At 40.6% G+C, this 22499-nt stretch overlaps 1 protein-coding gene across 5 annotated transcripts in view; it reads right to left on the bottom strand.

Annotated features, from left to right (window-relative positions):
* The window catches only part of M7BP (Myosin-7a binding protein), a 148291-nt gene that overhangs the window by 66666 nt on the left and 59126 nt on the right, over positions 1-22499 (bottom strand). For 3 of the 5 annotated variants that reach the window (XR_011238144.1, XM_069506887.1, XM_069506917.1), the window contains exons 3-5: positions 13029-13145; positions 12352-12452; positions 10455-10601 (exon numbers count right to left, since the gene is read on the bottom strand). Coding sequence is in view for 4 of the 5 variants with exons in the window: in XM_069506887.1 (XP_069362988.1) it covers positions 10455-10601; positions 12352-12452; positions 13029-13145 (365 nt within the window). In the remaining variant the exon portion in view is untranslated. Of the gene's footprint in view, positions 1-9187; positions 9266-10454; positions 10602-12027; positions 12119-12351; positions 12453-13028; positions 13146-22499 lie in introns of those variants that run through there. The other 2 variants (XM_069506890.1, XM_069506911.1) reach the window with 2 other exon arrangements.

The following is a 22499-nucleotide window of genomic DNA, read 5'->3' on the forward strand; positions in this document are numbered from 1 at the left end:
ATCAGGAAGACAGCGTCAAGACCGGGAGCCGCAGCAGAAACAGCTGAAAACGGCAAGCGGCGCAAGTATGCCTCTCTTATAGAGAGTTTTGTATGCCGTTTGCCGTGGAGACCCTGGGGCCATGGAGTCTTAGTGCTAAAAAAATTTTACGAGACATTTCACCGCGATTAATAGCCTCATCTGGTGACAGAAGGGCTGGCTCATTTTTTGCGCAACGGATCAGCCTGGCTGTCCAGCGCGGAAATGCAGCCAGTATTCTTGGCACCATTCCACGCGGTCATGATTTATATAGTAATTAAATAAGGCTAGCTAAAAAAAAATGTGAAATAAAAGTTTAGCCTTGACATATTTATATTTTTGTAAAAAAATATACTTAGTTTATTTTTAAATATAATTTATGGCCCTAAAAAAAAAAGATAATAATGTAATTAAATTAAAAACTAGCAATATGGATTTTTAGCTCATGGCGTCTTATGTCTTATCATCCGCAGTTCCTGAATCGCTACAGGAGTCCTGTATACTACATCATCAGGATTGAGGAGTTGGGACTTGGAGTCCAAGCATGAAGTCGTTGCATGGTTCCAATTATAATTTTAAGTCACTATGAACACTTGATAACTTGGGTGGGCAGTAACCCTGCAGCATCAGAATTAAGGAGTTTGATCCAGAAAATTTTATGGGACCAACACGAAAATTTCCTTTGTTGATTAAACAAATTGCAATTCGGTCGAGAAACCTCGAAAAAATCAGTGTACAATTTATATTTAAAATAAAGGCCGAATTGAGAACCACTTCCTTTTTTGAAGTCGGTTAAAAATTGGAGTTAGAGATGCGTGCCGGGGATCAAACGGCACACTCCGAATCACTTTAATAGGCCGCTATTATTGCTTTTTTCTTGGCTAGGGCACACGAGGTGATATAGACATATCTACTCATGTGGTGAGGGTGTACCTACGGCCTACCAATAAATAGATAAGTATGTGGTAATAGTTATTTTGAGTTTTGCGTAATGATTATTGGTACAATATCTGCGCCCAGCGGTCGTTACAAAAGCATCCATCTTATTTCGCCTGATAGGTGTAATGAGATGGCCAGATTCAATGCTGGCAGTCGCACGCTAATATTGTATGATATGACAGGCACAAGGCACAAGCGAAGCATGCTCAACTCTCGCTGGCTATACACGACTGCTTTACCGTCAAGTTTGCAGCGGAACACTTGACGGTATATAAGTCCCGCAAATTTCTAATGCGCGTGGCCGCCATTTTAGTGACGTCAGCACTAGACTGAAGTTTCGAGCTGATGGTATATTTTTATTTCGGCTGACGTCAAAATGACGTCGTTTCGATGCTAATGAGACATGGTTCCAGCGCAATAGCAATTTGTGGGACTAATACCTATGGATTAGAGTGTGTATGATGTCATGCAGACTTGACGGTGTATCAGTTTACTGGACGCCGCTTCAAGTTCGTTGCAAACTTGACGATAAACTTGGTCGTGTATGACTTACGCCGATGTACCTGCGCAGGAGTCTAATTTTAGAAGGCGCGAAAATATCTCAGCTAATCATAGCTGCGTACGTCCGTCCGCTATTGGTTATTACCCAATACGTCCCGCCATGTTTGGAGTCTACCTATATAACACAGATGAGCCTCTATTGTTGTTGAACAGATATTTTTCCGCCGTAAAACAGTCATAAATCGCTGTAAGCTTGTAACTTGTACCACAAAAAGGCTTTACGTATTATTATGATAACATTTTCGATGTAGTAATGCCCATTAGTGCATCTGGGGCTTTGGGAACTTGTCAACGTAACTGTACTGTGCATCAAAACTACATTTTCGTTTATCTTTGGTAATGGCAGCTTTTGCACTTGATTCTGTGTACATAATAAGAAGTTGCATATAATCTAAATAATATATAAAAGGAAAAGGTAACTGACTGACTGACTGACTGACTGACTGACTGACTGACTGAATGGGATGGATGGATCAGGCTGAAATTTGGCATGCAGATAGACATAGCTATTATGACGTACTCGTAGGCATCCGCTAAGAAAGAATTTTTGAAAATTCAACCCCTAAGGGCGTGAAATAGGGGTTTGAAATTTGTGTAGTCCACGCGGACAAAGTCGCGAGCATAAGCTTGTAACTTTATAATAATGCGCAGACGCACGCATTGAGGGACAAACCTCTGTGGTTTTTTTGCAATGCGTGCTACCTAATAATTTATTTTGTATGTTGATAATAAGTAAAAAAAAAACCGGCCAAGTGCGTGGCGGGCCACGCGCAGTGTAGGGTTCCGCAGTCACAATTAACCTCGAAAAACAGATATAATTCCTTAACCTCTGAACGCTACTTAGCCATGATAGTTTTCCTTTAAAATTGATTATATACACTACTACTGCTGCTACACTACACGTTCCTATAAACTACCATTTGGCTGACAGAGGGGGGGGGGGGGGGGCACTTGACTCTAATAAAAATTAGCAGAAATGGTGTTCCTACACCCACAGTATTTTTAAAAGACCTAGAGTAGACGAGAAAAAAAAATCATCCCACTTTACATGCAGAGAGCTACCTACCCTAAAAAAATATTTATCAAAATTTTATTTCACCACTTTTGCGGCGTGATTAATATTATTATACGGAACCTGAAAAATAAACTTAAGTGTACCTACCTACCCACAAGAAAACTTTCTAGTAAATTATGTACTTTTATAGGCTTAGCTCTAAGCCCTAATAAATATAGTTCCAATATTCCCATGGCAAGCATCTCATAAAATTTTTTTTTTTTTTTTCACAACGGCTAACGTTTCTTTATAGTACCCTGAACAATAATAGCGGCCAGTTCAGTTGGTTTTCTTTTTGTGCGTTGTTCGCGATCCCACGCTCGGCTGGTGGCTGGGCGTCATAAAAACCTGCAGCGCAATTATTGTGACGCCGCGCCGTTCGCGATCGCCACCCGGGATCGCTTTCGTTCAAGTTGCAACGGTTACGTCAAAAATGGACTCCTCAAGATTACTAAACAACCGTTGCGGTTGAGAATTGAGATGATAATGATGAAGTCCATATAATTAACTAGCTGACCCGCCCCGGCTTCGCTCCGATGGTATTTAGAAAATTAGCGTGGGGGGTAGAGTTTTCAAAAACCCTGAAACAGGTACCTACGTACCTATTTCTTCTTTTGTAACCGAAAACCCAAATATCAATTTTTATGGACATAACTTGAAAATGACGGAATTTCATTCCCTATTTACCCCCCTTAGGGGTGGAATTTTCAAAAGTCGTAAAACATGTATTTATAATTCTTAACCGAAAGCCTAAGTGCTTATTTTCATCGATGTAACTTTAAAAATGAAAGACTTTCATACAAACTTCCATACCCTATTTACCCCCCTTAAGGGTGGAATTTCGAAAAATTCTTTCTTAGTGGATACTTACCCTTTGTATTGAATCTATATATCTTCTTCAGTATTTGTCAATAATTTGGAAACGTACGAGCATAAAAAGTTTCATTCAGAGTGTCCAAACTTGGAAACCAAAAGCACAGTTTTGTGCTAAAAGGTCTATAATAGGTGAAATGGAAAAAACAGGTTTAATAAAAGGGCATGCAAGGGGATGCAGAAGTTTACCTAGACGAAGTCGCGACATATACAGGTTTTAAATTGTTTTAACCTATGAGAGATTTAACACGTAGCAACTCGATCCCGAATGCAAATCACAATTGCTTTGCCATGGTCTATTGCTGCAGGCTCGGTTGGCGGGACTGGGTTTTATGGTAATTTTTATGCGTTCGCGGGAACAAAAAGGAACATAAATTATCTTGAGGTAGGTTGTGACTGTGAGCGCGGCTTTATGTGATCCCTGGGAAAGATATAGCAAATAATAATTTCCATACGTATCAAAATAGTCTTTGTATTATTGCTCTTATTATTTAAAACTTATTTATCTAAATACTATCTAACACCATACCAGACCATCAATACGAGTAATTTACAGTGGCGTGCACAGGAGTTCAAGCCAGGGTATGCATTTGGCATTTAGGTATGAACTTATTTTACGGCAGGTTAAAATGAAAAATAAGCATTGACTTATTACAATGAGGGTAAGCAGTGCGTTTATGCCTCGATGAGCTGCACGCCACTGGTAATTTATTACCTATTTTGAATAAATCATTTGACTTTGACTTTGACTTTGACTACATAAAAAAAGCTGACTGACTGACTGATCTATCAACTCAGAGCTCAAACTGAAAGTCTTCGTAGAACTTCGTACCGCCTAATAGTCGATTGTTTTTCAGATTTTTTTTAAAAAATTCTCTCCGTAAGAACCATCCACGTACTTCAAGGAATATTACGAAAAAAGAATTAGCGAAATCGGTTCAGCTGTTCTCGAGATTTGCGATCAGCAACATATTGAGCGATTCATTTTTATATTATAGAGATATATCGTGAACTTTCAAAAGTGTAGGATTTTTTAAAGATTTTTTCGCGTTTTTTATTGGTGTTATCATATCAGTAATCATCAGTACTATCACCTGTCTTAGTTCTTGCCAGCGTTCTGGTAATACCCTATATTATAACAGTATCGGATGGGGCGTGACGATGAGCACGCGCAATGGCGTGGAAACATGCATTATGTATGGGATAAATCGGCCATAGCACGGGGAAGGTCAACGTCAGTCACAGGTTCTTACGTCACTATTCAGTAAGCTGAGAGATCATCATCATCAACCCATCGCCGCCGGCTCACTACTGAGCTGAGTTGGTTGTTCCTTTATCAGAATCGCCCTAACGCGAAATCCAAAAATTTTAAAATATAAATACCCGGTGTTTTTACATAAAAAACCGGCCAAGTGCGAGTCAGGCTCGCGCAATGAGGGTTCCGTACTACAGTCGTATTTTTTCGACATTTTGCACGATAATTCAAAAACTATGATGCATAAAAATAAATAAAAATCTGTTTTAGAATGTACAGGTGAAGACCTTTCATATTATGATACCCCACTTGATATAGTCACTCACTTCGAAAGTTGAAAATACTAATTATTAGTTCATGACCACAATTTAATTTTTTTTTGTGTGATCTAACCCTAATATCACGGTTTTCAGATTTTTCCCCAAATGTCAGCTATAAGATGTACCTACCTGCCAAATTTCATGATTCTAGGTCAACGGGAAGTACCCTGTAGGTTTCTTGACAGACAGACGGACAGACAGACAGACAACAAAGTGATCCTATAAAGGTTCCGTTTTTCCTTTTGACGTACGGAACCCTAAAAATGAGTTGTCGTAATTGCAAGTACAATTATTTATGTACAATATAATGTATATTGTAAGGAATACCTAAGCAATTAGCATGCACATAATAATATTTATTACTCACTTGGGTCATGAACGAAACGATTTGTGACTTGCGCATGTGCTTGTGCATGTCTTAGGTATAGTCTGCGACAGGTCGAGATGGCAATCGGGGTATGAGGCGGGGGGACGCCCCGCACACTCGCACGCTCGCCCGCACCAGATTAGCGCGGGGGCTGTGAGGGTGTACGGGGCGTTCCCTCCCCGACTGAAAATTCGACCTGTCGCGTACTCGCAGTTAATTTCAATTTAATTGTATTTTTACGATCCCAACAAACAATAAATAATTTTATTTATCCCCAAATGCGAAAGAACCTTGTTGAGGCCACGACCCACAAATCATCATCATCGTTATCATCATCACAACCCACAAATCGCCGGCACAAAACTGAAAACCGGTTTGTACAACAACACAAAACTGAAAACGGGTTTTCACAACGACACACAACTGAAAACGGGTTTTTACAACGGCACGGGATTTGGAATTTTATAATTTCAAAATTTCTGGTCTGGTGGGAGGCTTCGGCCGTGGCTAGTTATCACCATACCGGCAAAGCCGTGCCGCCAAGCGATTTAGCGTTCCGGTACGATGCCGTGTAGAAACCAAAGGGGCATGGGTTTATTAAAAAAATCCTATTACAATGTAAAGGATTATTTAAGTGATAAGCAAGCTTGGGAATTGCAAGTTGCTTAACGGATTGTGATAGTTCTAATAAGTTTCAATAATTTTGTAAAGTGGTGATAATAAAAAGAATACCCGGCTGAGTTTGTTGTGGGCTCTTCTCTGACCTGGGCGCGTTTGGAACCCTCGTAGCTTTAGTTTTAAGTTTGCTTAATTATCACCACTATATCTTAGAAATCCAACATCTGACCATCAAAAAGCGTTATTAATTACCTATTTTGAATAAATCATTTGACTTTGACTTTGACTTTAAAAAACTGCCATACCCCTTCCAGGTTAGCCCGCTTCCATCTTAGACTGCATTGTCACTTACCACCAGGTGAGATTGAAGTCAAGGGCTAACTTGAATCTAATCCATCTAAAATGAAATATTAAAAAACACAACTGAAAACGAGTTTGCACAACAAGATATTACAACTGAAAACGGGTTTTCACAACACAATTGAAAACGGGGTTTCAGTTGTGTGTTGTTGGGTGTTCAGAATGAAAAGGGTAAAAGGGTAAAAGGCCATCCAGCACGCTGCTGGTCAATTAGTGCAGATTCACACACCTTTGGGAACATTATGGAGAACTCTCAGGCGTGTAAGTAATGCTCACGATTTTTTTTTTTAATAGATATAGCGAGCAAACGAGCAGGCGGGTCACCCGATGTTAAGTGATTACCGCCGCCCATGAACATTTGCAGCACCAGAGGAACCGCCGATGCGTTGCCGGCCTTTTAGGAATTTGTTGGTCCGCCCCTTGAATAACCCCATGTTGTAATCTAGTGGGAACACCGCCGATGGGAGTTGGTTCCACAGTTTGCACGTGCGTGGAAAGAAGGATCTGGCGCAGCGGACGGTCGAAGTGCACCAGACACCCAGATGGTGAGGGTGAAATTCCTTACGGTGGCGCGCGGTGCGGTTGTAGAAAAAAGAGGGTGGAATGAGGTCAAAAAGCTCCTCAGAGCACTCCCCATTATACAGGCGATAGAACATGCATAGGGAGCTAACGTCTCTGCGGTGCTCCAGGCTTTCCAACGAGCCGGTTAGTTTGGGATCGTCCACAAGGATATTTTCCTTTACCGTCGATTTTTTTTTTAATTTTGCCAAATGGAAGTAACAAGTTAGTGAGACGACGAGTGAGAGTCGTTGATGATGATAATGATGATGATGGATCTTATTAAGTACTTACCATCGCTACTTGATGATATGATACCATTTATGATGCCCGCGACTTCGTCTGCGTGGATCAAGAGTTCCCACAGGACTTTAAAAAATAAAAATAAAAAATAAAGTCCTGTGGGAACTCTTTAATTTTCCGGGATAAAAGTAGCCTATGTCCTTCCACGGGATGGAGGCTATCTCTGTACTAAATTTCATTAAAATCGGTTGAACGAATGGGCCGTGAAAAGCTAGCAGACAGACAGACAGGCACACTGTTGCATTTACAATATCAGTATGGATTCTGTGGTAGAACTGCAAAGGTGTTGAGATATTTTTCATCGCGATGAGGTCACATGATTTAAGGTGTATAATTGACGTCATTGCAAACTGGAAAATTGTTTTGGTTCCACGAAGAAAAACAATAACAAAACGAAGGCCAAAAGGTGTTCAACCTTTATACACCTATATTCATTGCTAACATTAAATAAGAAATAAGCAACAACTAAGTATAAACACTGATGCGAAATAACATTGTGCCTGACTGAATAGCCAGATTTTTGTATCATCTATATATACAAAACCAGCTTATTCCCGCGACTTCGTCCGTGTGGACTACACAAATTTCAAACCCCTATTTCACCCTTTAGGGGTTGAATTTTCAAAAACTCTTTCTTAGCGGATGCCTACGTCATAAAAGCTATCTGTATGCCAAATTTAAGCCCAATCCGTCCAATAGTTTGAGCAGTGCGTTGATAGATCAGTCAGTCAGTCAGTCACCTTTACCTATTAATATTTAGATGAAAAGGTGACTGACTGACTGACCGATCTATCAACGCACAGCTCAAACTACTGGACGGATTGGGCTTAAATTTGGCGTGCAAATTATGCCGGAGACTTTCGGTAAGAAACGATTTTTGAAAATTGAACGAGGGGGTAAAATAGAGGTTTGAAAGTGTAGTCTATGAGATCTAAGTCGCGGGGATAAGCTACTATCATCTAAAGTCGCTAGCCTACAACTGAGAAGGTCTCTCAGAATAGGATTGTAATAATATATTACCATTTACCGTACTTACTGGCAGATTTGTAGACTTCACACACTTTTGAGAATATGGAGGAGAACTCTCAAGGTATGCAGGTCTCTCATGATATGCTCACGATAACATTTAAAGTAAACGCCTACATAAATATTTTAGCAAAATCACGTCTACAATCTTTTGCTACTCAATATACACAACAGTTGTTCGTTTCTTTGAAAGTTCAATCAAGCTAGTTCAAAAATATAATAAAGCGTGACAGATAGGAAAGTGACAGTGATTAGCTATTGCATAGTGCTTAGAGCTTGTGGTAGAGTATTTTCGAGCATAGCGGCAAAGTTTCAAGCTCAGTAAAGACATGGCCATCAGGCCATCAAGACAAAAAGACAAGTAACTACTATACATGCCCTAATAATTTATGAAAGAATCAGAGAGTGCTATAGTGCATGCAAGTGCTAAGGTAGATCCACACCTGTGCACGCGCACGAACCGTGCACACAAGACGCGTCGAACGCCTATGGATGGACGCGTCACTGGCACCGTGGCACCGATTCTAAGCACAACCTAATTTTAGAGTATTCGCACCCTCTTCTTACTATTGTAATATGAAAAGGACAGAAGCAGTTTGACATTTCTAAATTTAATTTTTAGATGGTAAAACCCGTGATTTTAGCACGCACTCGCGAACCTACTGTTTAAATTTGTATTGTGCACTAAAATTTAGAGTCTTTAAATGTGAAAGTCATGTTCCGTTCCTTTTTTAGCATTAGTAAAAAGAAAAGGATGCAGATACTCTAAATTTAGTTTAGAGAGAGACTAGAGAATCGGGGCCAGATCTTATAATGTGCGCACGTACATATCACAAATGCGTATACAGGGTGTAACAGAACGCTAGAAAAAACTTACATTAACATGCTCACATAATATATGCTAGTGCCACACTGCATGCTAGGTGCTATCTTACGTTTGAGCGCGTCTCGAAGCGCAGTGGTTAGGGCGGCGAGCGTGTCGCGTAAGGCCGCGTGGTGACGCTCGAACATGCTCACATTTGTGCTAGTGCCACACTGCATGCTAGGTGCTATCTTACGTTTGAGCGCGTCTCGAAGCGCAGTGGTTAGGGCGGCGAGCGTGTCGCGTAAGGCCGCGTGGTGACGCTCGAACATGCTTACAAATGTGCTAGTGCCACACTGCATGCTAGGTGCTATCTTACGTTTGAGCGCGTCTCGAAGCGCAGTGGTTAGGGCGGCGAGCGTGTCGCGTAAGGCCGCGTGGTGACGCTCGAACATGCTTACAAATGTGCTAGTGCCACACTGCATGCTAGGTGCTATCTTACGTTTGAGCGCGTCTCGAAGCGCAGTGGTTAGGGCGGCGAGCGTGTCGCGTAAGGCCGCGTGGTGACGCTCGAACATGCTCACATCTATGCAATATGAATGGGTTTAGCATTTTGATATTATTTACAAAATTACAATGTACATAATGTGACGATATTCTTCCTTGAATAATTGAAAATGTTTAATGAAAACTTAAAGGTAACCTTATTTACCTAATTATTACTGTACAAATCGTTCGATCGAACGAATCGATCGTCGGGGCGCTTTCTTGACTCTCTACAAATTCTTTCTATCCTTTCCTTGTCCCTTTGAGTTTTTATCCCCTTTCTGGGGCAGACGTGCACGAAAACGCAGATCCCGCGTGCCCCGCAGTCCAGATCTTTCCTCAAACACCTACTGGTCCACGATCAAGGTCCGAGCTGTTCCGTCTCTTGTGCCAGTGGTGCGCGAACTCCCGTAGCTTGCCAAAGTTTTCCGCCGAGGCAACGAGGTCCTGGTAGTCAAGCTCAGGAAGAGAAGAAGAAGATGGGTTTTTTTTTTAATTCAATTACAAGTTAGCCCTTGACTGCAATCTCACCTGGTGGTAAGTGATGATGCAGCATAAGATGCTAGCGGGCTAACCTGGAAGGGGTATGGCAGTTTTTATTAAACCCATACCTCTTTGGTTTCTACACGGCATCGTAACGGAACGCTAAATCGCTTGGCGGCACGGCTTTGCCGGTAGGGTGGTAACTAACCACGGCCGAAGCCTCCCACCAGACCAGACCAGAAATTTAGAAATTATAAAATTCCAAACCCCTGCCAGGAATCGAACCCGGGACCTCCCACTATTAAGACCACAGCGCTCACCACTGCGCCAGGGAGATCATCAAGGGAGGGATAAATGTATGAAGTACTTACAAGCAGGGTGGTCGTACAGCGGCGCTACCCTCGTCCCCTCCAAGGGTCCGCCAGACAGCCGCGCGGATATGGCTTCGAGGAACTCCCTCACGTTGTGCAGGTCGCCCCGACCCTCGCTGGAGCTGGGACCTTCGCATTCTTCCTCATCTGAAATCAAAAGATCAGTTCTATGAAGTTAGTAGTTTAAAATTATATAGGGTGTAAGTGAAACGCTAGCAAAAACGAAAACAGGTGATAGTATGATGATTACTGATAAGATTACAAAAAACCGGCCAAGTGCGAGTCAGGCTCGCACAATGAGGGTTCCGTACTACAGTCGTATTTTTTCGACATTTTGCACGATAATTCGAAAACTATGATGCATAAAAATAAATAAAAATCTGTTTTAGAATGTACAGGTGAAGACCTTTCAGATACCCCACTTGATATAGTCACTCACTTCGAAAGTTGAAAATATTAATTATTAGTTCATGACCACAATTTAATTTTTTTTGTGTGATCTAACCCTAAATTCACGGTTTTCAGATTTTTCCCCAAATGTCAGCTATAAGATCTACCTACCTGCCAAATTTCATGATTCTAGGTCAACGGGAAGTACCCTGTAGGTTTCTTGACAGACCGACAGACAGACAGACAGACAGACAGACAGACAGACAGACAACAAAGTGATCCTATAAGGGTTCCGTTTTTCCTTTTGAGGTACGGAACCCTAAAAATCCTGTATTTTCTAAAAGTTCGCAATGTATTGCAAATAAAACATATGACTGACACTAGAGGTCAACGAACGTTGCGTAGATAAGTGCCGTGGGTTCAATGTCGCGTCGTAAGCGGGGCATTTCAATTTATCCGGGCAGTGTTGAGCTCGTTGGCACGATGCATTCCCGAGCGAAACTTAGTATCAATACCAGGCTTACACGAACATGATCTTGTACTATTTGCCATAATTATGAGTAGATTTGTATATCGTAACCACCACAGTTTGTATATCGTAGCAGTGATAGCCTAGTGGTTAGGACGTCCGCCTTCTAATCGGAGGTCGGGGGTTCGATCCCGGGCACGCACCTCTAACTTTTCGGAATTATGTGCGTTTTAATTAATTTAATATCACTTGCTTTAACGGTGAAGGAAAACATCGTGAGGAAACCTGCATGCTTGAGAGTTCTCCATAGTGTTCTCAAAGGTGTGTGAAGTCTACCAATCCGCACATGGCCAGCGTGGTAGACTATGGCCAAAACCCTTCTCACTATGAGAGGAGACCCGCGCTCTGTAGTGAGCCGGTGATGGGTTGATCATGATGATGATGATGATGAACCACCACAGTTTGTATATCGTAAAATTGTGGGTACCACTCACGATGATTATGATAAAAATATGAATATATTATAGTCCGTGACAGGTCGAGATTGCAATCACGTTATGAGGTGGGAGGACGCCCCTCACACCCGCACGTCACCCACGCTCGCTCACACCAGGTATAAGCGCGGGGGGCTGTGCGGGTGTACGGGGCGTCCCTCCCCGAATGCCATCTCTACCTGTCGCGTATTATAGCCGCGCGTCGGTAGATTCCGCTCACCGATTTGTTCCAGCCGGTCGGTGCTGAAGGCCCACGGCATAAGGCTGAGAGCTCGTTGCGCCTGACGCAGGCACCACGAGCCCGACTCGAGGTCAACGAACGTTGCGTAGATAAGTGCAGCGGGTTAAATGCCTGCCATCTCATCCTATAGGTAATGCTCACCGATTTGTTCCAGCCGGTCGGTGCTGAAGGCCCACGGCATAAGGCTGAGAGCTCGTTGCGCCTGACGCAGGCACCACGAGCCCGACTCGAGGTCAACGAACGTTGCGTAGATAAGTGCAGCGGGTTAAATGCCTGCCATCTCATCCTATAGGTAATGCTCACCGATTTGTTCCAGCCGGTCGGTGCTGAAGGCCCACGGCATAAGGCTGAGAGCTCGTTGCGCCTGACGCAGGCACCACGCGCCCGATTCGAACTTCACTGGCCTGAAACAGTTACGAGATAAACGCAGGGTCAATATTCCTTCTCCTCCTCCTCCTCCTGCCTCCTTGCAGTTTTCGTACTGTAATATTAGCCGTTGATTTCATTAATGATCGTCCATTCTCACTCTAGAGTTGGCATGATTGGGCCGGCATGCGCTCAGGCTTGACTTGGAGCCATGGAAAGCACTCTTAACTCTATTTCTCCATCGTATTTAATATTTATCCAAATATATAAAAGGAAAGGGTGACTGACTGACTGACTGACTGACTGATCTACAACACACAGCTCAAACTACTGGACGGATCAGGCTGAAATTTGACATGCAGATAGCTATTATGACGTAGGCATCCGCTAAGAAAGAATTTTTTAAAATTCAACCCCTAAGGGGGTTAAATAGGGGCTTGAAATTTGTGTAGTCCACGCGGACGAAGTCACGAGCATAAGCTAGTCAGTACTACGGGTCGTGACTCGTGATCCCTTTCCATTTATGAGAGGTAGGGGTTTTCGTAGGATAATAATGGGGTGGCCTTATAACTTTTTATCAGAAATATTTGTTTATACAGTAGTTCGTTGGTTACCTATGTTCTAGACAGATGCAAGGCACAGGACCTCCCAGCTGGTCTCCGCCGCATCTAATGCATATGTTGTTCTCCTTCGGCGCTACGCATCGCTTCCTGTACTCCTTCCGCTCGTCCCTGGAAGCAGAGAGTAGGTATACAAGTTAATAACAATACCACTTGTGGACTTGACTTGTGGACGATCCCAAACTAACCGGCTCGTTGGAAAGCCTGGAGCACCGCAGAGACCTTAGCTCTCTATGCGTGTTCTATCGCTTTATAATGGGGAGTGCTCTGAAGAGCTTTTTGACCTCATTCCACCCTCCTACAACCGCACCGCGTGCCACCGTAAGGAATTTCACTCTCACCACCTGGGTGTCTGGTGCACTTCGATCATCCGATGTGCCAAATCCTTCTTTCCAAGCACATGCAAACTGTGGAACCAACTCCCATCGGCGGTGTTCCCACTAGATTACAACATGGGGTTATTCAAGGGGCGGACCAACAAATTCCTAAAAGGCCGGCAACGCATCGGCGGTTCCTCTGGTGCTGCAAATGTTCAGGGGCGGCGGTAATCACTTAACATCACGTGACCCGCCTGCTCGTTTGATCGCTATATCTATTGAAAATAAAAACCGGCCAAGTGCGAGTCAGGCTCGCGCATTGAGGGTTCCGTACTATAGTCGTATTTTTTCGACATTTTGCACGATAATTCAAAAACTATGATGCATAAAAATAAATAAAAATCTGTTTTAGAATGCACAGGTGAAGACCTTTCATATGATACCCCACTTGATATAGTTATCTTACCTACTTCGAAAATTGAAAATACTAATTATTAGTTCATGACCACAATTTAATTTTTTTTGTGTGATGTAAACACAAATTCACGGTTTTCATATTTTTTCCCAAATGTCAGCTATAAGACCTACCTACTTGCCAAATTTCATGATTCTAGGTCAACAGGAAGTACCCTGTAGGTTTCTTGACAGACCGACAGACAGACAGACAGACAGACAACAAAGTGATCCTATAAGGGTTCCGTTTTTCCTTTTGAGGTACGGAACCCTAAAAAAATGATATTCCTGTTCTCATTGAGCCAGCATGGATTAGACGGGATGATGGTAAGAATAACCTGATGGATTGAAGGTATCTTAAGAACGGAAACGGGCCCTAATGTGGGACGCAACGTGCGTGGACACATTGGCCCCGTGTCCCAGGCAGAGTTTATAAAATGCCGTTTAACCTTTTGCAATTACCGCACTGAAATAATTAAACCGACGGAACCACGTGTGGCTCGTAAAATAACGTGAATTCAGATTTTGTTGCGGTACCATTTGTTCAGAAGTCACCAGTTACTCGACCATCGAGTTGTCTCTATAATCGAATGAAGGAAATCTTTTATGAATATTAAAATATTGTATCCTACAGTGTTGTAAGATCGTCATCATGATCAACCCATTACCGGCTCACTTCAGAGCACGGGTCTCCTCTCAGAATGAGAATAGTTTTGGCCATAGTCTACCGCACTGACGACAGTCGAGTTTTCTCTATAATCGAATGAAGGAAATCTTTTATGAGTATTTAAATATTGATTCCTACAGTGTTTTGGGTATCGTCATCATGACCAACCCATTACCGGTTCACTTCAGAGCACTGGTGTCCTCTCAGAGTAAGAAAGGTTTTGGCCATAGTCAACCACGCTAGCCAAGTGCGGATAGGCAGACTTCACACTTTAAGAACATTATGGAGAACTCTCAGGCATGCAGGTTTCCTCACGATGTTTTCCTTCACTGTCAAAGCAAGCCATATAAATTTTTTTTAAACACATATAACTCCGAAAAGTTAGAGGTGCGTGCCCGGGATACCGGGATTGAATCCCCGACTTCCTGAATAGAAGGCGGACGTCCTAACCACTACGCTATCAGGGCTTTTTTACTGGGTACCTATTGGCAAAAAATTACGGTAGGTATAGTAGGTACACTTACTATGTTGATAATATATCCAACTTATCAGGCTATATCAAAGCTTGGCACGTACACAGGTGATCCTAAGGCCAAGGCTGACAAATCCATGTCAATGCCTTTGTGTCCATGACTCAATAAGAAGTTACGATATTCCTTACGAGACAATACTTTACATGGAGTAATGGACCTTCGAACGCGAAAATTAAAGACACGTTCATGATGGTATGATAATTATTATGTTTAATATGATTAGCGTATTTTGTTTCACACACGTTGCGATTTCAGAGTTTCTAGTTGGCTTATTCTAAGTAGAGTCTGCTTTCGGACAGACAGATTATACGTTTGGAAAGAGCCTGGAAAATAAGAAAATATAACGTTTACATTGTCATTTACATAAAATAAATTTACCATCACAATCTAATCATCACGCTATTTAATAAAATTTACAAGTTATATCTCGTGTTACAAATTATCTACTTTGTAAAGTACGGTTGTTACGGCTTACTCACGTATTTAGTCGACGTAACCCCGACTAGTTTGACCCATTCGGAGTCCTCCTTTTTAACAGAGACTCAGCTCGCTGCAAGTTGCGGTTGCCGGTAGTTTAAAGTTATACGCTAAAATATTTTCTTTGCATAATACTTTATGGTGCCTTTGACTCCGTCCGCATGAATTTAGGTTTCTAAAAGAAATCTTTTCTTTTCCGGAATAAAATATAGTCTATCTCCGTCTCCGAATTACATGCTATTCATCAAAATTGGTTAAGCGGATGGACCGTGAAAGACTGTCATTTTTTTCGCATTTTTAATGGATATGATTTTATTTGTATAGTCCGCGACAGTTTGAGATGGCAACAGTAGATTAATTTCAATTCGAGTAGTTAGTGAGTTTCAACAGGTGCACCAGATCTTAGCCCTGTTTGCGCAACGCGTGGCCCACTGCTGTCATTCTTGCCCAATAGTTGGTAATATCAAGAGTTAAAAACTAAACTTGCACATATCTACACCATGTATCTACCTACATAGTACATACTCCGTACGTTATGTCCGTGTACAAACATGCATTTTTGCAATAGTAAAAGTAGATTATTGCAACGACGTCCATACGTCTTGTTGTGACGTATGATAATGTTTCAAAGTGGTCAAATCAAATCAAATCAAATCATTTATTTGCACGATTGTAGGTACAAGGATGGTGTTACAGTGGTTTATTTCCAGCTACAATCCGCCATACAGTGGGCATTCAAAATTTATTTTCTTATTATCTATTATTATCTTTTATTAACTAAATAAATGATCAATTATTATTGTACTTTAACAAAATAACTATCTCGGAATAGAAAGTCCTACCACCCTACCGGCAAAGCCGTGTCGCCAAACCATTTAGCGTTCCGGTAAGATACCTACCGTGTTCAAGCAAAGGTAGATATGGGTTTCATAAAAATAAAAAATAAACTGCCATAGAGCCGCCCGCTTCCATCTTAGACTGCATCATCACTTACCACCAGGTGAGATTGCAGTCAAGGGCTAACTTGTATCGGAATATATACTAGGTATATAATGCCAAGGTCCCTGGTTAGTTTCCCTATTCCCGTGGGAATACTTAAGCTGTGATAGCCTAGTGGTTAGGACGTCTGCCTTCTAATCGGAGGTCGGGGGTTCGATCCCGGGCACGCACCTCTAACTTTTCGGAGTTATGTGCGTTTTAAGTAATTAAATGATGATGATGATGATGGGTTGATCATGATGATGATAATGCCAAGGTTAGCAGATCATCTTTCATTCAGAATTTTTTTCTTACGAAACGCGGAACTAAATACCTCTAAATCGCTTGGCGGTACGGCTTTGCCGGTAGGGTGGTATCTAGCCACGGCCGAAGCTTCCCAGAAATTTAGAAATGATATAATTCCAAACCTCTGCTGGGAATCGAAACAGGGACCTCCCATTAATAAGACCACAGCGCTTACCACTGCGCCAGGGAGGTCGTCGATATCGGATAAGTGCGTAACTCCCCTAAGACTTCCCTTAGGTAGGTTGTGTTTGGTACATTGAAGTCACGTTAATCTGACCTCTTAAGACCTTAACCTCAGGTTATCTGGTGTTAAGAAGGTAGGTATTTAATATTAATTCAATGTCAATGATCATTACCACTATTTTGATGTTTACGCAATGCCTCAACCTTGACTTTGGGTCAAAACGGTGTTTTTGTGGTGTTTATTTTTACCCTACTTATCTGCGATGGAGTGGTGATATTAAAAATCATACCCGGCTGAGTTTGCTGTGTGCTCTTCTCAGACCTGGGCGCGTTTGGAACTCACGTAGTTGAAGACCTGGAGAGTGAGTTGACATAGGCTACTTTTTATCCCGGGAAATCAAAGAGTTTCCACGAGATTTTTTAAAATTTATATCTACTCGTAGTAGGTAAAGTCGCGGGCATCAGCTGCTAGTTTCATTCTAAAGGCCGATGTACATTACTATCACCTAATAAACCTTAAATTTAATAAACCTACTCACGATTATAATATGTTACATACTTACGTGATTCTTCGCGTTATATACCTACTGTAGATTATTTCTTTTAAGTAATTAGTTAATAGGTATCTTCGTTGCAGATAGGCACCGAGGACAAACCTCTGTGGTTTTTTCGGTGTTTTTAGTTTAAGCTTTTATTTGTATGTATTTTTATTTGATAATAAATTAAAAAAAAAAAAAAAAAACTTTCTGTCGCGTACAGCTGTAGTCTGTAATTAGTAGTTTTATTGGTCAATCATTCCCGTCGAGTGTGGTCGGCCTTGCAGCTACCGTCCTAGCTAAAACACATTGCGATTGGGCAAGGGATTGGGCAAACCTACTAATACTCATGTCAAAATACCTAACTAACCTACCAAGATTTATCAAACACTCGCTTAGTCAATCGTACTTTTTAGGGTACCTCAAAAGGAAAATAGGAAACCTTATAGCATCACTTTGTTGTCTGTTTATCGTGTCTGTCAAGAAAATCTTTAGGGTACTAACTTCCTGTTGACCTAGAATCATGAAATTAGGCAGATAAGTAGGTCTTATAGCAGACATAAGGGAGAAAATCTGAAACCGTGAATTTGTGGTTACATCACAAAAAAAATTAAAATGTTTTTATGAAAAAATAATTAGGATTTTCAACTTTCAACGTAAGATTACTATACCAAGTGGGGTGTCGTATGAAAAGGCCTTTACCTGTACATTCTAAAACAAATAGTTTTTGATTTATCATGCAAAATATCAATAAAAATAGATTGTTGTACGGAACGCTCGGTGTGCGAGTGTGCCTCGCAATTTGTTTTGTGATTTAACCACAAATTCACGGTTTTCGGATTTTTCTACCTGCCAAATTTCATGGTTCTAGGTCAACGGATAGTATCCTACAGGCTTTAATTCCCTTGACAGACACGACACGATACGACAGACAGACAGCGGTCCTTTTGAGATACGGAACCCTAAAAATTACCTAAATAGGTAATAAAATAACTTAAAATTATCGACCCATCCGACAGTCGCCCGACGCGAGTAAGCTACGACGTGGCTACGACCAAAACATTTTTTTTTTGGCTATTTTTGATGTGGGCCTGGAATTTTTTTTTTTTTTGCATCACTCACGAAATATTCGGGACCTGTTTTTGCTAGGTATAGAGCAATCGCGAGTTATTACCATAATTAAATAAAAATAGTATATAACATTCGTGTAAAAATGATGTCACGTCGCTCTGTTCGCAGAAATTATAATAAATCTTGAAAAACCTGTTTTATAATAAGTAATTGATAAAACTTGTTATTTAACAAAAACAAGAATAAAGTACGTAACTAAATTTTATTGCAAATTTATTTAAAGGTCGAACTTGTGAAAACCTATAGAAATGGTTGTAAGTTATTCATTGAGGAGTTATGTATCAGAAAATCGGCCGTACCTGCTTATCGATCGGAAAAAAGCGGGCCAAGTGCGAGTCGGACTCGCGCGTTTTACCGACATTTTGCACGATAAATCAAAAACTATGTATTATGCCTAAAAAAAATATCTGTTTTAGAATGCACAGGTAAAAGCCCTTTCATATGATACCCCGCTTGATATAGTTATCTTACTTCGAAAATTGAAAATACTAATTTTTAGTTCATAATAAGTCTATGTCATGACCACAATTTAATTTTTTTTGTGTGATGTAACCACAAATTCACGGTTTTCAGATTTTTCCCCTAATGTCTGTTATATGACCTACCTACCTGCCAAATTTCATGATTCTAGGTCAACGGGAAGTACCCTGTAGGTTTCTTGACAGACCGACAGACAGACAAACAGACAGACAGACAACAAAGTGATCCTATAAGGGTTCCGTTTTCCTTTTGAGGTACGGAACCCTAAAAATGTACTTAGAAAGGGAGTCAGTCAAAAATTACAATTTTACTAAACTACATTTTGATCTCTTTGGCATCAACGAAAACGGTTGAGAGCAAAGACCTTTACTATCATCATCATGATCATGATTAACCCATCGTTGGCTCACTACAGAGCACGGGTCTCCTCTCAGAGTGAGAAGGGTTTTGGCCATAGTCTACCACTGGCCATGTTCGGATTGGTAGACTTCACACACCTTTGAGAACATTATGGAGAACTCTCAGGCATGCACCTTTACTGTAAGAATTAATTAAATATATCTCCTCGTTCCTACGTCCATGGTCGAGAGTCGGAAAAACATGGAAAAATTATTATGAAAAATCTCTTTTTGATGTTTTTCTATAGAACCAGTAGAAGTTGTAGGCTTGAGATAGAGTGAACTCTGCTTGATCTCGATTGGTATATTTACCTTTGTTTTGAATTTGAGTTCGAGTTTGACAAGTTAGCATGCTATAGACAGACCGAGAGGTGCTAAATTAAGTATTTAGCACCTAGAATGCTAATAATTCAGTCAACTTGTACCAAGAGAGGCACAATGTTATAAAATACTTATTACTAACAGACTCACCCCGGCTTCGTTCGGGTAGAGTTTCTGAAAATTCTTAGGTAGTTGTCCGACCGCTGACGGTTAGCGAGAAACGAGTTGAGCTAAAACCACAGAGGGAATATCTGTCGCAAGTTTTTTTTTTAAGCCGTCATATTACAATTTCACTAGTGATATAATTAAACGGTAGATTGTCAATCGACTTCAATTCTTACAATTTAACGGCCTGGTTTTAGTGATAATCAATTCTCTTGTACACAATCTCAACAGGGATAGCAATCGATTTAGACGTGTCATTTTAGTTTAGTTTAGATATTGTGTACAAAGGAATTAGCCACATTGTAATGTCACGGGGTAATTATAGTAGCATTATAATAAATCTAGGTAAATTATGAGTGAAGTTGACAGTGGGAGACGTCAAGCGTTCTGATTGGTCAAAAAGTCCTCCTCCAGAAAAGTGTCATACTTCGTGGCTTTTTACTTTCTATGGTATCATTACAATAGTTTGTGATTTTTTAATTACAACTCTATGATTGCAAAATTGACCTTGGAAACGGACCAATCAGTGACGGCCTCATAATCTAACGACCAGTGAAATTGTCAAAATATTTTTCCTATGCCTAATTTTTCATATGCGTACTATTGCCCGTGTGTTGTGGACATAATTATTATTATAAGTATTAATCTCTCATTGGAGACTGGTGTTTTTATATATATACTATCTATATTTCTTATTGTAACTGTTTGTCTCTACAAAATAAAATAAATTAAATTAAATTGAAAAAAAAAATATTAGTGCCTTACAATATCACTATAGTGTCCCCGTGACATTACAATGACACTAAAACCAGACCGTTAAATTGTGAGAAATGAAGTTGATTGATAATGGGGCCAATTCTCTTGTACACAATCTCTAAGCTAAACTAAATTAACAGGTCTAAATATAGTGCTATCCTTTTCCTCAAGCAATATTATGACAGGCATATCAATAAATTTAGAAGTGTCATTTTAGTTTAGTTTAGAGATTGTGTACAAGGGAATTGGCCCCAGTAAGGGAATCACTGATTTGACACTATACCTGCGACATATCCACTCATGTGCTGAAAGTTGAAACTATTCACTCATGTTCGGTGTGTGTATGTCATGTCACTCATGTGTACTCATGTGCTGTGCTGAATTTGGCGATCAAACGAGAAGCGTATGTGTAGTTGGGATAGTTTTATGGCTGTTCTAAGACGGACGAGTCTTCCACGACGACGACGGAACTCGACGGACGGACTCTTCGATTTTCCGGGATAAAAAGTATCTCTGTACGAAACATCAAAATTATGTTAAGTAGGCATACTTTTGCATTTATAATATGAGTATGGAGATAGATGTTTATGTTTGTAAAATGACCTAGGTTTGTTTACATAGCAGATAGCTACAAAGTTATTATCTGGTAATCAAACTACTATAAATAATTGCCTACTATCAGTTAAATATTTAAATCGATTACACAAAGGTCAATCGATGGCATAAAGGATTTGAAACACAACTCTTGTGCCCTACATCTGACCTACCAATAACACATTTTTGAAAACTTCTGTTGTTTAATATAAATAAATAGGTAGGTACATGCACAAGAAACTATAATATATATAGGTACGGTACGCGCCAGAAAGTAATGTAGATCGACCTTTAGAAGGACATAGCAGATATTTTGTAGAGCATTAGAAAACGCATTAGCTCTGTCGTTGAGATCGACAAAACGTCATATAGGTATGAGTGACAGAGACAACGCTCTACAAAGCCGAAATGTCATTCTAAAGGCCGTTGTAGGTATATTACTTTCGGATTGTTGGTGTCGGTAAGTTGTTTTAGGGTTCCGTGCCGGAAGGGTGTTAACAATGGGACTCTATTACTAAGCCTCCGCTGCCCGTGCGTCCGTCTATCTGTCAGCGGGCTGTATCTCGTGGACCGTATAAGTAGAGAGTTGAAATTTTCACAGAACGTGTATTTCTATTGCCGCTATAAAAACACGCAATATAAAATTTTCAAAATATCCGCCATGAAAATTTAAAAAAAAGTATTATTTTTTGTACGTTATACAGAACCTCTATGTGCGAGTCCGACTCGTACTTGACCGGTTTTTTTTCCAAAACTGTCTCAGAATAATAATTTTAAAATATCTGTTTAAAACAAGAGTGTTATAGGTACCTACCAATTTTTTTAAGCCAGTTTTTTTAAAATTAAATAAGCCTCTGTTTAGCGGTAATTGCTTTAAACTGTACTAAATATCAACCCTATAGCTCTCATAACATTTTTCATGTGTAAAATGGCTGTGGCGCACAGTCAGATGGTCAGACGGATTGGACGAAACTATAAGCGCTCTTTGCTTTCCCACGGAACCCTAAAAATGTAATTACCTTAATTGATCGAGCAAGAAAAAACAAGCATGATTCTTCCAAGACCCAAGAATCGACTTCCTTATTTCTTTTATACATTGTATTTTCTTACAGACTAGCGCTAAAATCGTCTAGATCTCTACTTTTGCCGGAAGGCATCAATGCAGGAACA

Source organism: Maniola hyperantus, chromosome 2 (assembly GCF_902806685.2).
Source record: "Maniola hyperantus chromosome 2, iAphHyp1.2, whole genome shotgun sequence".
In the NCBI taxonomy this organism is placed as follows: Eukaryota; Metazoa; Arthropoda; class Insecta; order Lepidoptera; family Nymphalidae; genus Maniola; species Maniola hyperantus.